Source organism: Herpailurus yagouaroundi, unplaced genomic scaffold (genome assembly GCF_014898765.1).
Source record: "Herpailurus yagouaroundi ecotype Mexico unplaced genomic scaffold, PumYag 220, whole genome shotgun sequence".
NCBI lineage: Eukaryota > Metazoa > Chordata > Mammalia > Carnivora > Felidae > Herpailurus > Herpailurus yagouaroundi.
Window position 1 is genome coordinate 6,276,627 of NW_024412451.1, and position 14,522 is coordinate 6,291,148.

Consider the following 14,522-nt stretch of genomic DNA (forward strand, 5'->3'; position numbering starts at 1 on the left):
CCATCAGTTAGGAGGGGATCGGAATCCCCCACTCTGGTCTACAGGGTCATCTGTGGTAGACACTGTGGGTGTGCACCCAGATCCCCCTGGCTGAGGTGCCGTGACCATCCCCAGCTGCTGTGTCACCTGCCTGGGCTCTCAGCTGCTGCCCCTCGCTCTGAAATATGGCCCTCCTCCAGAGGAGCTGGTGAGCCCAAGCAGTCACGTCCCCCTAGCTCTGGGAGCGGCCTGCAGCCAAGGACTGGCTGACACGGAGGTCCAAGGCCGGCCTGACTCCCCGTGCCATGCACGCTCCAAAGCTCTGGTAGAAATCGGGCCGAAGGCGACTCCAGCGGGGACCGGGTTTGCTGACCTCCACAGCCCACCCTGCCTCCCTCACTCCCTCGCAACTTTCCCCTTAGGATGCTGGAGGTGCAGAAATCCCTATGTCAGGCTTCGACTGCGGGAGACCCAGGTACCCAGGACACCCTGGCCCCACCTGCATCTCCTGCCTCGTTATTCCGGTCCCACCGTGGCCACCCGGCCTGCCCCTCCAATGGCCCAAAGCCCATCCCCGCTTTAGAACCCTTGCAAGTCCGGGGTTTTTGTCTCTGCCACGGTTTCCTCCTCATCGCCACACGTTCCTTTCCATCTTCACGTCCTCCACTCAAACGTCCCTCCCAGTCCCCGTCCACTGCGCCTCCCTGTCCTGTTGTCCTTCTGGAGCTTATCCTCGTCTGAAAGGATTTGGGTACTTGCTTGCTTTCCGTCTCCCTGCCTAGAATGTCAGCTCCCAGAAGGCACCGCAGGTACAGAATCCGGGGCCCAGGATACCTTGCGGGAAAATAGTTCAATTTCCTTTAAAACCAGAGGTTGGAGGGGGGATGAATAGAATCCAGCCTGGATGACAATATTTATCTTTGCACCAAGACAACCAGACAATACAGATTTTAAGGCTTTTTGTTGGAGGGGGAGGAGCTCGTGAAGGCCCAAATGCCAAAGACCCATGGAAGTCCCAACACAGCCTGTTAGGGTAGCAACTTTGTTGGTCTTGTTCACTTTTGGGTCCCCAGTCCCCAAACAGGACCTGATGTTCTACAAGCCTGTGCCACACGAAGAGTAACTCAATGACAGTGAGCCAGCATCAAGCGCTGACTCCCTTCCTTCCACCGGGTGACCCCATATGTCTCTCTTCTCTGGCTTTGAGACCAGAAGTGCAGAGAAAGGAAACCCTTTTTGCATGAAGTCCCTACCCTCACCTCCCATCGCACTCCCTCCAGCCCCCTTCCTCTAAGTACTCCCCCCTACCTTGGAATTTCCTGTGCTGTTTCTCACCCCAGAGCCTCCACATATGCTGTTCCCTCTGCCTGAAACATCCTTTCCCCCTGCTCTGCTTGGGGAAACTTGTCATCCTCGTCCCCACCCTGGCCTGGCCTCTCCCTTCCTCTAAACCTACATTGCCCAATACAGTAGCCACCGCCCTTTTGGATGTAAATTTTAATTAATTAAAATAACTTATAATTAAACAGTCCTTTCTTCCATTCATGCTGGTCATTTCTTTTCTTTTCTTTTCTTTTTTTCAACGTTTTTATTTATTTTTGGGACAGAGAGAGACAGAGCATGAACGGGGGAGGGGCAGAGAGAGAGGGAGACACAGAATCGGAAACAGGCTCCAGGCTCTGAGCCATCAGTCCAGAGCCTGACGCGGGGCTCGAGCTCACGGACCGCGAGATCGTGACCTGGCTGAAGTCGGACGCTTAACCGACTGCGCCACCCAGGCGCCCCTCATGCTGGTCATTTCAAAAGATCCATCGTCACACATGGCTGATGGCTGCCATATGGGACAGCACAGAGGTAGGACAGTTCCTTCATCACAGAAAGCTCTACACCTTAATAGGGTGCGCCTAAGCTACACTCTCACTGTGCTCACCACTCCGGATTGAAACTATCTACCTCTGTGTTTCATTCATTCATTCATTCATTCCAGAGGTATTTATTGAGCACCTGATCCACGCCAGGGGCTGTTCTAGACGCTGTAGATGCAGCCATACACAAAATCGACAAAAGTCCCTGCCTTCATGGAGGGCAGGCAAAATAAATTAGTAACATAACGTGGGTCAGGTGGAGGTGTGCAATGGAGGAGAGGGGGACTGTAATTTAAAATAGGGCAGGGGTGCCTCGGTTAAGCGTCCAACTCTTGATTTTAGATCAGGTCATGATCTCGTGGTTCGTGGGTTCGAGCCCTGCATGAACCCAGGGCTTGCGCTGACAGCACGGAGCCTGCTTGGGATTCTTTCTCTCCCTCTCTCTCTGCCCCTTCCCCTCTCTCTCTCTTTCTCTCTCTCAAAATAAACAAACTTAAAAAAATAAGATAAAGTACTGCAGTCAAGGAAGGACTTTCTGTGAAGATGTAATTTGAGTAAACCCCAGAGGAAGGGAGCCATGCATACAGCCAGGGGAAGAGTATTGCAGGCAGACGGAACAGGAAGTGCAAATGTCCTGAGGTAGGAGTGAGTGTGGTGTGCTCAAGGAACAGTCAGGAGGCCGACATGTACGGACCGGGTGAGCGGGGGTGTTGAGGGGTGGGAGAAGAAGTCGGCCAGGTTGTAGAAGGGCGATGATGGACGGGATCTATTAGTTTCAGATGTCTCCCTGGAGAGGATTCCTTTTACCACTCTGCACCCACTTATCCCAGTGTAGAGTTATTATAATTATTTGCTTTTTTGTTTATTGTCTGTCTCCCAGGGCAAGGAGCCTACCCAATTCCCATTCTACTCTTCTTCCTTGATAAGAAAACCCCAGGGGCGCCTGGGTGGCTCAGTCAGTTAAGCGTCCAACTTGGGCACAGTGCGTGGGTTCAAGCCCCACGTCGGGCTCTGTGCTGACAGCTCAGAGCCTGAAGCCTGCTTCAGATTCTCCCCTTCTCTCTCTGCCTGACCGCCCCCCCCACCCCGACTTGCGCTCTTTCTCTCTCAAAAGTAAGTAAAACATTAAAAAAATTTTTTTTAAATCTCCCTTAGCACCTATTGAGACTATATTTCCCAGACTCCCTTGCAGCTGAGCGTGGCCATGGAACTGAGGCCTGCACAGATGCACGAGTGGAAGTCTTGCGTGTTTCTTTGGGGAGGTCTCTTCAGAGGTGACCCCAGAAGCAACAACGCGCCCTCTTTTGCCTTTCTGCCTTTCCGTTCTTCCTTGTTCCTGCCGCCTGGAAGGCTGATGCCACGGCTGGCCCGCCAGCCATCTTGGACCGTGAGGTGACCTCATGGTTGGCAAGAAAGCCAGGATGGTGCAGCAGAAAATGGGAAGGATCCTGGGTCTTCGTGACCATGGCGCCTGCCCCTGGGACTCCCTACTCCAGCCTCCGTCAATATCACAGAGACGGGACTTGCCTTGTCAGCCCCCGCTGTTCCGGGGTTTCTCTTACACGTAGCGGACCCCAATTCTGCCAAATCCACCCCCTGCCCCCAAATGTAAATTCTCTAATAGAAGTGGCCTGGATTGGCTTACTCCCGCATCCCCAGGGCTGAGCAGTGGGTCCAGGGTATACCGGGTGCTCAGTAAATGTGTGCAAAATGATGGGGGGGGGGTGGGGAGCACCCAGACAGAAAGGATGCAGGGACCACGGGGGGCAGAAGCAGTTCTGGACAGGACACTGAATACAGAGTCCAGGCTGGGGAGGGCGAGCCAGGGATAATGGGGAGGTGGGAAGGAAGGTGAGGGAAGCATCTGGCAGGAAGCATGGGAGTCGGGAGGGGTGGGGGGGCAGAGTGACAAAAGGGGGTTCACAATGACAGGGGAGGGGTGCCTTTGTCTGAAGAGAGTGCAGAGTGAAGGGAGAGGCGCCAGATTGGAACGCGAACAGAAGACACCTCTAAGTGGAAGAGGAGGGATCAAATAACGGGTTAGCTTGACACAAAAGGGGTCAGCGTGGCAGAGGAGACGCCAGACTGATGGAGGAATCATAATAGGGTCTGAGGAGGCGGTTGGACTGACTGCCTGAGGGGCACACTGACTCAAGGTGGGACAGGCTGACCTCCAACGACGGACGCGGAGCGTCCCCTCCCGCGCAGCGGGGGCAGCCAATCAGAGTGCCCGGGTGCGCGTGACGTCACCGGCTGCGGGCAGACTCCTCCCCAGCGGCTCCGCCAGAGGTCCAGCCCTCCTCCTGTGCCACCTCGTGGGCCGGTGGTGGGTCTGGGGCCTCAAGGGCAGAGTGCGTGCCCAGGCTGGAGGCTGAAGATGGGCTGAGAAACGAGTGCCAGGGAGACAGCCCCTGAAAGGGGTGACGGGGGAGAGAGCGGAGGGAGAGACAGACGGAGAGACAGAGACAGGCGAAGGCAGACAGATGGGGAGAAAGAGACGGAGATGGGGAATCAGAGCGGGGGGGTGGGGGGGGGGGGTGGGGGAGGGCAGGAGGGGAAATGAGACAGCGATGGCAAGAGAGAGCGCCCCAACAAAGCAGGAAGAGAGGCAGTCCTGAGAGGCCCTGAGACGGGGAGGGCCAGGCAGGCCCCAGGAGGCAAAGAGTCAGAGAATGGGGCCAAAAGGGTACGGTCACAATAATCAGGGGGAAAACGGAGTCCAGAGAAAGGCTGAAACTGGCACCCAGACAGAGACTGGGCAGAAGGGGGGGACAGTAGTGGGATGACCCCTTGGAGTCAGTGACCAGGCAAGAGACAGAGCAGCTGAGATAGCCAAAGCCTCACAGAGGGGAGGACAGATGGATGGACAGCAGAACCTAGGAGGAGACAGCCCAAGAGGCACCTCGACCGACCTACGGTGGACCTGCCTGGGGTCTGCACCCCCACTGTGGGCATCGGCAGGTCCCTCAGTACCGCCCCCTCCCCACCTTATTGGCCCACGTCTGGGCCCATCTGGGGGATGTCTCTGGAGCTCAGATGGTGAATTCTGTGAGGGCTGGGATCTTGTCTGGCCGTAACCACGGTTCACACGGGGAGGGGCTGGCATGCTGGCTGGCTGGCACTTGGTGGATACGCCACGCGTTTGTCGTATAAACGAAAACGGGACTCGCCCTCTCTGTATTTTGGAGACTCTGCACCTGAGATGCCGTTGTAGGATCTCTGGGGGGCACGTGCAAGGCTCACTGGTAAGTCGTTGTGGGGTCTCCAGTTTATTTTATGGCCTAAGAGGGCTCCGCGTCTATTGAGAGCCTGCTGTGCTAGGAGCTGATCTCATTCAATCCTCACAAAGACCCGCAAGATTGGCTTTAGCCCCACTGTGCGGAGCGGGAAACTGAGATGCAGAGAAATGGAGTAGTGTGGTCCAAGCAACACAGGAAGTCAGAGGAGGTCAGGATTGGAAGGCAGGTCTGCCTGGCTTGACTGCTTGTGTGCCTCTTCTGTGCTGACCTTCAGGGGAGGGATGGAGGCAACAAACGGAGCTGGTCTTGGCCAGACCCGTGACTGTATCCCCAATAGAAATCATGGATATTTCCATATCCCATCACATGGTTGCAGATTTCTTGAAATAGTGTTTATGCTCCTCATGACTTTTACGTTAGAGGAGTTAAGATCCATCACGAGGTCTTGGTGGCTAATGTGTTGACAAAAAGGCACCAATATTACTGTATCACAAGTTTTGCTTTTACTGTGTGCGTGTGTGCGTGTGTGCGTGTGCGTGTGTGTGTGTGTGTGTGTGTGTAAGTAAGCTCTAGGCCCAACGTGGGGCTTGAACTCGTGACCCTGAGATCAAGAATTGCACGCTCGACTGACTGAGCCAGCCAGGCGCCCCACGAATTTTGCTTTTCAAAATATTTTGAGGGGCGCCCGGGTGGCTCAGTCGGTTAAGCGTCCAACTCTTGGTTTTGGCTCAGGTCATGATCTCACGGTTCGTGAGTTCAAGCCCCGCGTTGGGCTCTGCGCGGACAGTGCGGAGCCTGCTTGGGATCCTCTCTCTCTGTCCCTCCTTCTGCCCCTCTCCTGCCTCTCAAAATAAATAAACGAACTTAAAAAAAAATATTTTGATAACTGTAGTATCAGTGAAATTGGCTTCTTTTGTTTCCTTATGTATTTTATGTTTATAAGCATTATTCTGAGGACTATCCCAGCCTTCCAAGGGGGATCCGTGGTCCCCCAAAAGCCAGAGAATCTGGTTTTAGAGTAAATAGCCCGTTGGCCACCGAGTGGTGGGTGCGGCCTATGGGAAGAGGGGTTCAGAGGTCAGGGTCAGAGGGCAGGGCCTGAGCACAGAAAAGTAGGAAGCGCTAAGAGAGAGGAAGGGTGGTGTGTGACCTTTGGAGGAGAGTCTGGAGGGTGGGAAGAGGCACCAGCAGGGCTGGTGGCCCCATGAAGGGGCGCGGCCCAATGACAAGCCCGCCAGCTGAGGGACCAGCAGGCCCACCAGAAGAGTCAGGGCCATGGATCCAGTTGAAATACTGCCTCCCTCTCTGAGCCTCAGTTTCCCCTCTGGAAATGAGCTAATAACCGATCCTACAAATGAATGAGATAACCCATGTGAAATGTAGTGTCCAAAATATGATCAACGCCCACGACACTCTGTCACAGGGAAAAGCAGAGCGGAGACAGAGCTAATAATTAATATTTGAATAACCCCCACTTGTTGAGCACCTATTATCGTGTGCTGGGCCTCTGCCAGGGACTGCCATCCAGGACATCGTTTTGCCTCCCCTGAGACTCTTGGAGTGGGACAGAGATGGAGGAGAGAGCGTGAGGAGCAGGGGGTGAGGGAACAGGAAGCAAGATTTAGGAGGAGAATCAGGAAGAGGATGGGCAGGGAGGAAAGGAAGCCCCCAGAATGGGGAGAAAGGAGGGGGCCCAGGAAGCGCAGTGCCCCTCCTGGATCGACGGTAAACACAGTGGGGCCAGGAAGGGTTTGCAAGGAGCAGGACAGAGGTGCCAGGTTGGCGTGTGCACCCCCAGCCTCTTCACCACTACGCTCCCATCCCCCAGTGCAGGCAGCTTACCTCGGTGGCAAAGAAACCTTTGGGCCGGTGTTTGCCCAGCGACGCAAGGCCACCAGGTCCAGGACTCTCGCTTGCGCTGATGGTCTGCTGAGCTGCCGCCAAAATTTCATCCAGTTTGTCTAAGGGGAGGCGGAAGAGGCAATGCAATGAAGCTTGCTTTGGCCTCACCAGAGACGGAGCTGCCGGGAGCCCAGACAACGTTTTGTGTGGACCAGAAAAGGGCACCCATCCCCATGGACACAGTCTCCAGCCCAGAAGGCAGGGCCCAGCGGTGGGAAGAGGTGAGGGCAGCAAATAGGACAGTCGTCCTAGGAGGGAAGGTGGAGGGGTGGGGGTGGGGCAAGAGGAAGTTGAGGGAGAGGCTGCGGACAGGGGTGGGAGCTCATACTTGACGGCTGGGGCAAGGTCGGGGTGTGAGGTGATCGGCTCAGCTCGGAAGTGGCCAAAGGGTGCGCAGGCGGGAAGAGGGTCGGAATGGCTCCTGCACCCCAGGGGGCGTGGGGTCAGGGGTCCTGGGCAGCCCAAGGAGCCCGGGGTGGGCCATCTTACTGAGAGCCATCTGATACACGGTCCGCTTTTTCTCCATGCTGGGCACCGGCGGAGGCTGCTGCTCGTACTCTGTGGGCAAAGGGTGCGGATGAAGTCCAGGGGCGCCCCGAGGGACGGGGCGGAGCGGGCTCGGCCAGTGGGCGTGGCCAGCGGGTGCGACCAGCGGGCGTGCGCAAGCGCGAGTGGGGCAGTGAAGGGCCCGGGTCGGGGAGGGGCGAGTCCGCCGGCGGGATGGGGACGGGGGGGGGCCCCCCCGCCAGTCCTGTGCCCACTCACCACTCTTCTTCTTCCAGGGGGAGACTAGCCCGGGGGAGAGGCAGTAGAGGAGCCAAGAGTTAGGACTTCAGGGGGAGGCGAGGGGCCCCCTCTCTGGAACACCCTCCTCCCTCAGGGTGGGGGTGGTCAGCTGCCCGATCTGCCCCCTGTCAGGGGAAACGGGACCCCCCAGGTCCACTCGGCCCTGTCTGGGGAGGGGCTGGCCTTCCTTTCTGTCGGGGGAGGGTGGGGAAGCTGGTAGAGGAAGAGATAGAGAATGGGAGTGGGCGTGAGGTGGGGCAGGTGGAGAGAAGCCAGAGAGGAAATAGGGACCCGTAGGGAGGGACGTGCAGACCCAGAGAGAGACTCGACAGAGAAACAGATATAAGAGGACAGAGGAAAGTCGACTCTCAGACGCCCCTTCCCAGCGACACACACGCAGGCCACAGAGAGTCTGACCCATGGACTGGGGGACAGGTTGAGGACGAGGACCCCTGGTCACTAACAACACTAACAAACTCAAGGTCTGGTTCAGCCCCCCTTCTGCCCCTCTCCCTCCCCAGCGCCTGGACCCCAGCAGTCCCACAGGCTCACCCATCTCCTCCAGCTCTGAGGTCATGGACTTGGAACGAAGAGAGATGGCTGGGGGCGGGAGCCGCTTTGCCTGCTGGGGTGCTGGAAGGTGATGGCGGGGGGCGAGGCATCAGTACCATGGACAGAAGGCCTGTGACCCACCCCCCCTACCACCACCACCACTACAGTGCTACCAGAGACAGCTGCCACCGGCATGCTGAGCCCTCCCCACCTCAGTTTCTCCCCGGAAGGGTCACAAACAAGCAGCCCTGGGGAAGGGAAGGCCAGTGGTGGGGACCATTAAGCCATTAGGGCTTCTGAGGACCTTAGTCTGGTGGCATTGGGGTGCCCAGGTCTGGCCACGCAAATGAGGAGGAGAAGCACCTTTCTTATGGACAGCCTCATCCATGTCCGGGTGCCTGGTGACCATCACCACCTTGACCATCAGCGTGTTGCCCCCTTGGCGGATCATGTTCACCACCTGTCGGTGGCCGACCTTCACCACATTCTGCCCGTTCACCTGTGGCACAGATGCCCCCAAACCACACAGAGCAGGTGAGGCGAGGGATGCTTTCAGCTTCAGAGTCCCCAGCTGAGTGACCTCCTGCTTTGCCCGCTTTACAGCACTGTTGGTCATTCCTCCCTCCCCTTGACCCTCCCCCCCACCCCTTCCCCTTACAAGGCCCTAATTTTCCTGGCCCCAGGGTTAAGGGGCTGGGCTCACCCGATTCACCTCTCTCTCCCTCCTTGTCCCCCCCTTGCAATGTGTGTGTGTGTGTGTGTGTGTGTGTGTGTGTGCACGCGCGTGCACCGGGGGACAGCTCTGTTTTCTTTTGAGATGCTTCAGAGAGGCCTTCAGAAGGAACCCCTGGAGAAAGAGGAGGCTGGCTGGGGGGCAGGCTGGCGGGATGGGAGGCCTGGTGCAAAAAGAGTCTACATTTGGGCAGCCAGATCCTGGTGTGAATCAGGAGGGGCCTGGGGATTCGTTGCCAGGGTTCCCAGCGTGGGGGGAGGGGGAAGCAGTATCTGTGCAAGGTGTGCTGAGGCTGGCACTTGGGAAGGCCCCTGGGGCCGGGGGTCAGGACTCACCTCGATGAGGAAGTCTCCCATCCGCAGTCCAGCTCGCCATGCCACGCCACCCTCATCCACGGACTCCAGATACTGCAGCGCCGGGAAGGCCGGGGTGGGGGTGAACTCCTCGATGGGGGTCTGCGCTGCAGATGGGGAGGAGCCGGCGGGGTCGGAGGGGAGGGGGTGGAGAGGCCGAGCAGGGGATGGGGCTCAGACCCAAGTCACAGAGGCCTCATCGTAGCTGAAGGACCGGCACCCTGGGGTGGGGTGGTGGGTGGGCTGGGGTCCCTTCCCCTGTCCATCCCCCTGGGTCAGAGAGCCCTTCTCCCATCTCCTCCCCGGCCGGCACTCACCCTTGGCCCCCCGGAGCACGAACCCAAACCCCTCACTGTCCTTCTTCTGCAGCAAGACTGTCTTCTCCTTAATGATGTAATCGCTGGCAAGGGGGGTGGGGTGGGGGGGGTGGGGGTGGAGAAGGGATTATGAGACACGGAGTCTGTGCTCCATCAGCAACCCGGTGACCTGAGCCCCTGCTCCAGAACCATTCATCCCCCACCCCCCCGCCCTCCGAGGATCTTCCTCACCCACTCCGCTAGTGTTTGCTTGCAGCAGCCCTGACAGGCCTCCCCCTCAGAGCCCGGGCTGCTTGCTCTCCCACTCAGCCTTTCCTCATTCATCCATCCAGGCCTCCATCCACCCATCCATTCAGCAAGCAGCTACCAAGCCCACTGTGTGCCCGCACAGCGTGAGGGACAGGGAGGTGAGCCGCCAGATCACCAGACAGCCCGCTTTGAGCTCCTGCTAGCCACTTCCTGTCGGTGACCTTGAGCCCAAGACTTTAACATTTTTGGGCCTCAGTTTCCTTGTCTACGATGTGAGGCAATAAAAGGCCCTACCAGACGAGGTCGCTGTGGGAGTTCAGTACCAAAATAGTTAAGAAGCACAGTGTCGGGCACATAGTAATCACGCTGGGTAGGATTCTTTCAATGCCTTTGGTCGAGTTACTAGGTCCAGAGGACACGTGTACTTCCATGATACCCCTCCCAACTCCTTGACTATATATATCCTACAGTAACACCTCCCCAGGTACCCAAGCACGTTGTATCATCACTTATTCAGCATGGTGCAATATGGTGGCTGCTACATGTATGTGGCTATTTATACGCAAAGTCATTAAAAATTAAGTTGAGAGGGGACCTGGGTGGTTCAGGAGGTTAAGCGTCTGACTCTTGATTTCGGCTCAGGTCACGATCTCACGGTCCGTGAGATCGAGCCCCCGCGTTAGGCTCCGCACTGACCGTGGAGCCTGCCTGGTATTCTCTCTCCCTCTCTGCCCCTACCCCCCTCTCGCGCCCTCCCTCTCTCCAAATAAATAAAAAAAAACACTTAAACAAATTTAAAAATAGATGAAGATCAAACAGGGAAATTCAGTTCCTCAGTCTCACTGGCCACGTTTCAAAGTGCCCAGTAGCCACATGTGGCCAGTGGTTACCATGCAGGACAGTGCAGATACAGAACATTTCTATCACTGGAGAAAGTTCTAGCGCACAACAGTGACTTCTCTGTTCCCTGGTATACCTCAAGTGCATCTCCTTCACGCGCTGGATAGATTCCAGTAAAATGCAAATGCAAACGACCCGTGAATACGCGGATAGTCCCCTACCGCCACCAAAGCCTGTCAGCACATTTAGGTAATGGTCACATACCCAGGAGAGCTCAATGAAACCCAAACATATTCCATGAATCTCAACCCCTGCCTGGGCTCGCTCAGATAACAGCCCCAAAGCCTTGGCATCACCACTGCGTGCCTCAAGATGACATATCCATTCCGTTCCAGGAACCCCAGTATACAGCGGAAATACCCAAGCACCCTGATCCAGCCCCACTCCCCTCGGCAGCCCCAGGAACACCCTCAGTCCGCCAGAACGCACGCCCCGCTGCACCCCGGGCGGCCTGTGGTCACGTCTGAGACCCGTCCAGCACAGACGCAGACCCCTCAGTATATCCCAATAAAATCCATCAGCCCTAACACACTCCAGCAATAAGCGTGCTCCCCGCGCACTTTAATCAGCGACTCTCACGGATTCGGCAAAACAGCCCTCCACGAATACTCCAGTAGGTTTCGGTAACACCCCCACACATCCCAGTATGCTCCAATAATAACTCCCCCTCACTTGGATCTCAGTATATTCCCATAACCCGCCCCCTGAACACATCCCAGCACACGCCAATAATACCCACTGTGCTCCTACTGTATTTCGGCACCATCCCCCGCCACACCGGCAGCCCTGTGCGCTCTCATGACCCCACGACCTCCACGGTCGCTGTCACGTCCATACATCTGGACCACAGAGACCGCGTTCTGCACAGGCGTGTGCACACGCAGACACGCCTAGCAACCGCTCTCGCTCCAAGTTCACCACGGTCCATTAAACGCGCCACACCCTACCTATCGGGTCTTCTTGATCTGCCCTTCAAGCCACGGATAGGTCGCCCTTGTAGCAGGGTGGAAGGGGTGCGGGAAGAGTGGAGGGACGGGGTTTCGGAGGAGTGAGGGAGGAGAGGGGAAGCGAGGGGAGGCAGAAGGAAGGGGTCGAGGCCAAGGCCCACAGAAATTGGTTCAGAGGTCAGGGCTCCCTTGCTCCGGCCCGTGCACTCTGGGACGCCCACCGCCGTCCCTGCCCGACAAATTCCACGGGGCCCTTCTGCCCTTGCTACGTCCATATCCGCTCCGGATCTCCAGGTCCCCAGCAGCCACCAGTGCGCATCCTTCATCCCTCGCTGGCAGCCGTTTCTCCTTCCGTTCCTGCTACCAACCCCTACATCTCCCACACCCCTCCCCGGCCCCCGGCATCCCTCTTTTACCCCCCCGTTATCCTGCCACTCCAGACATAAGCCCTCCTCAAACCCCCCAGCCCCCAATGTGATTCAATAAAACTCCCATATCCATCATATCCCAGGAAGAAAGACCGGCCACGTGCAAGTCGGTATCTGAAACCCTTCACGGCTACATAACTCAAGTGTCTCTCACAGCCAGCCTCTGAGGCAGGCATAAGTGCTATTTCCACTTTATGGACAAGGAAAGAGTGGCACAGAAAGGTCAAGTAACTTGCCTAAGGTCACGCGGTGAGTAATCTTCAAAAACACAGAAGGAAACACCTGGGTAAATGCAGGTATAACATCCCCCGCTCGACTGCACTCAAATACCTCCACACACGTACATCGGCCCCAAATTGGCCAGGAGCTTCCCCCCCACCCCGCCCCCATTCAGTGCCTGAAACGTATCCCAGGCTATGCCAGTAGCACGGCAGTGAGTGACACTCAGTGACCCATTGCTGAATGCCAGATGCCGTTGGGTGCATTTTACATTTATTTATTCACATTGCCTCACAACACCCCTGGGCGGGGGTGGCTGTTACTGTTCCCATTTTATCAACGAGGAAACTGAGGCACGGGGAAGTACATGCTCGAGACCACACCAGCTGGAAAAGGGTCAGAGCCAAGATCTGAATTCCTCACAGGCAACCCATACACCCCAGCGATGTCCCAACCCCCTCAGATCGTCACAACGCCACCTCTGTCCCTCCCTCTCAAGCGTCCCCATCCGGTATGTGCTCCTTTCTGTCCCCACTCCCGTGACTTTCTCACCCAGTCTCCGGCCACCGTGATGTCTCCCCCGTGCCACCGCGTCCTCCTCCAGCCTTCCAACTGTCCTGTTGCCCCGACAGTTTCCCTCATCTCAATGTCCCCCATCCTCGGCTCCTGTGGGTGCCCCTTCACCCCTCTGCACCTCGCCCCCTGCTCCTCCACGCCATCTGAAAGCTCCACGTTGTCCCAGCCCCCCCCCCCATTAGCTCTCGCTTCTGTCAGCCCTCATCACACGCCACGGGGCCACCCCTTCCACCTCCGACTTGGCCTCTGCACACCCACCAGCCCCTTCCCCAAAGGGTCCTCCGCAGACCTCCGGGACCTCCCTCCCCCTCCCTTGGCCTCGCCCTTCCCAGGTCTTCTCACGCCTCAGGAGGCAACCCCACCGTGTCCCCTACAGCACCCCAGGTCCCTCCCATACTCCCGAGTCCCCCGCACTCTCATCTGTGGAAGCCTCTTCCCACTTCTGCACCCTCAACTCACTTCCTCACACACCCTTCCGCCTCCTGGTACTTGCAGCTGCATTTCATTTATATTCCCTGCATCCTCTCCGTGCTCTCCCTGTGCCGCCTTGGATCCCCACCCCCAAACCCTCCTCACAGATCCTGCCTTTCCCTCTTCACCCCGTTTCCCCACACACCCCACGCACCCTCTCTGCTCCAGCACCCCTGTTCCCCCCAACTTCAGGGTCCCCCACTCTCCCCTGTTCCATTCTCCTCGGCCACCCTCCGACGGAGACCCCCTGCCCCCACCCCTGCCCCAGTACTCGCTACCCACGCGACGCCCCATCCGCGCTCCTACTGCTGACTGACTACCTGCCCTGCAGGAGCACGCACAATGCTCCCCCCCAGGCCATCCCTCGGCCACCCCAGAGTGGCCTCTGGAGCCCAGCGGCCAGCTCTTGTTCTCCGGATCCCACACACAGAGACCGCAGCAGCATCCACTCCCCCCACCCCCACCCCCACCCCCACCCCAGAGGTGCCTCTCACACACCCAGGATCCCACAGCCCAGAGCTTGCTGCCGTACAAGGCACCCCCTCGGGTACTGGGCCCCTCCCCATGTCCCTGGCTCCAAGCGTCTCTCCATGGCCTGCACAGAGGCCCCCCACGCGGGGAAGCAGCCCCTTCCCGTGCTGAGAAGTAGCACACACAAGCAGATGCAGCTCCCCGGTGCAGAAGCCCGGCCGGCCGGGGCTCAGCACACCTGCCCCACACAGGCACAGACCCCCTGGAGGCAGGAAGAGGGGCACATGGGGACAGAGACACATGGAGAGTGTAGAAAAGGGGGGCCTGTGGGGGAGGGGACAGGCCTGGCATGAGAGGGGAGGTATTGGGAAACACAGCCGCAGTCCCTGGGACAGGCCCACTCCATCACACACACACACACACACACACACACACACACACAGTCCCCAGACAGCCTCTCTATCGCTCCAAATTGCACACAGAGACAGACACCGTCAAACAGGGACACACAGACGGACACAGCTGTGGTGGGGGG

General features: G+C 57.7%; 1 protein-coding gene across 1 annotated transcript in view; it reads right to left on the reverse strand.

Annotated features, from left to right (window-relative positions):
* SHANK1 (SH3 and multiple ankyrin repeat domains 1) overlaps window positions 1-14,522 on the reverse strand; it is a 42,937-nt gene that overhangs the window by 8,997 nt on the left and 19,418 nt on the right. The window contains 7 exon segments of the mRNA XM_040457945.1: window positions 4,095-4,226; window positions 6,897-7,044; window positions 7,475-7,543; window positions 8,324-8,404; window positions 8,687-8,822; window positions 9,392-9,516; window positions 9,727-9,809. Coding sequence (XP_040313879.1) covers window positions 4,095-4,226; window positions 6,897-7,044; window positions 7,475-7,543; window positions 8,324-8,404; window positions 8,687-8,822; window positions 9,392-9,516; window positions 9,727-9,809 — 774 coding nt within the window.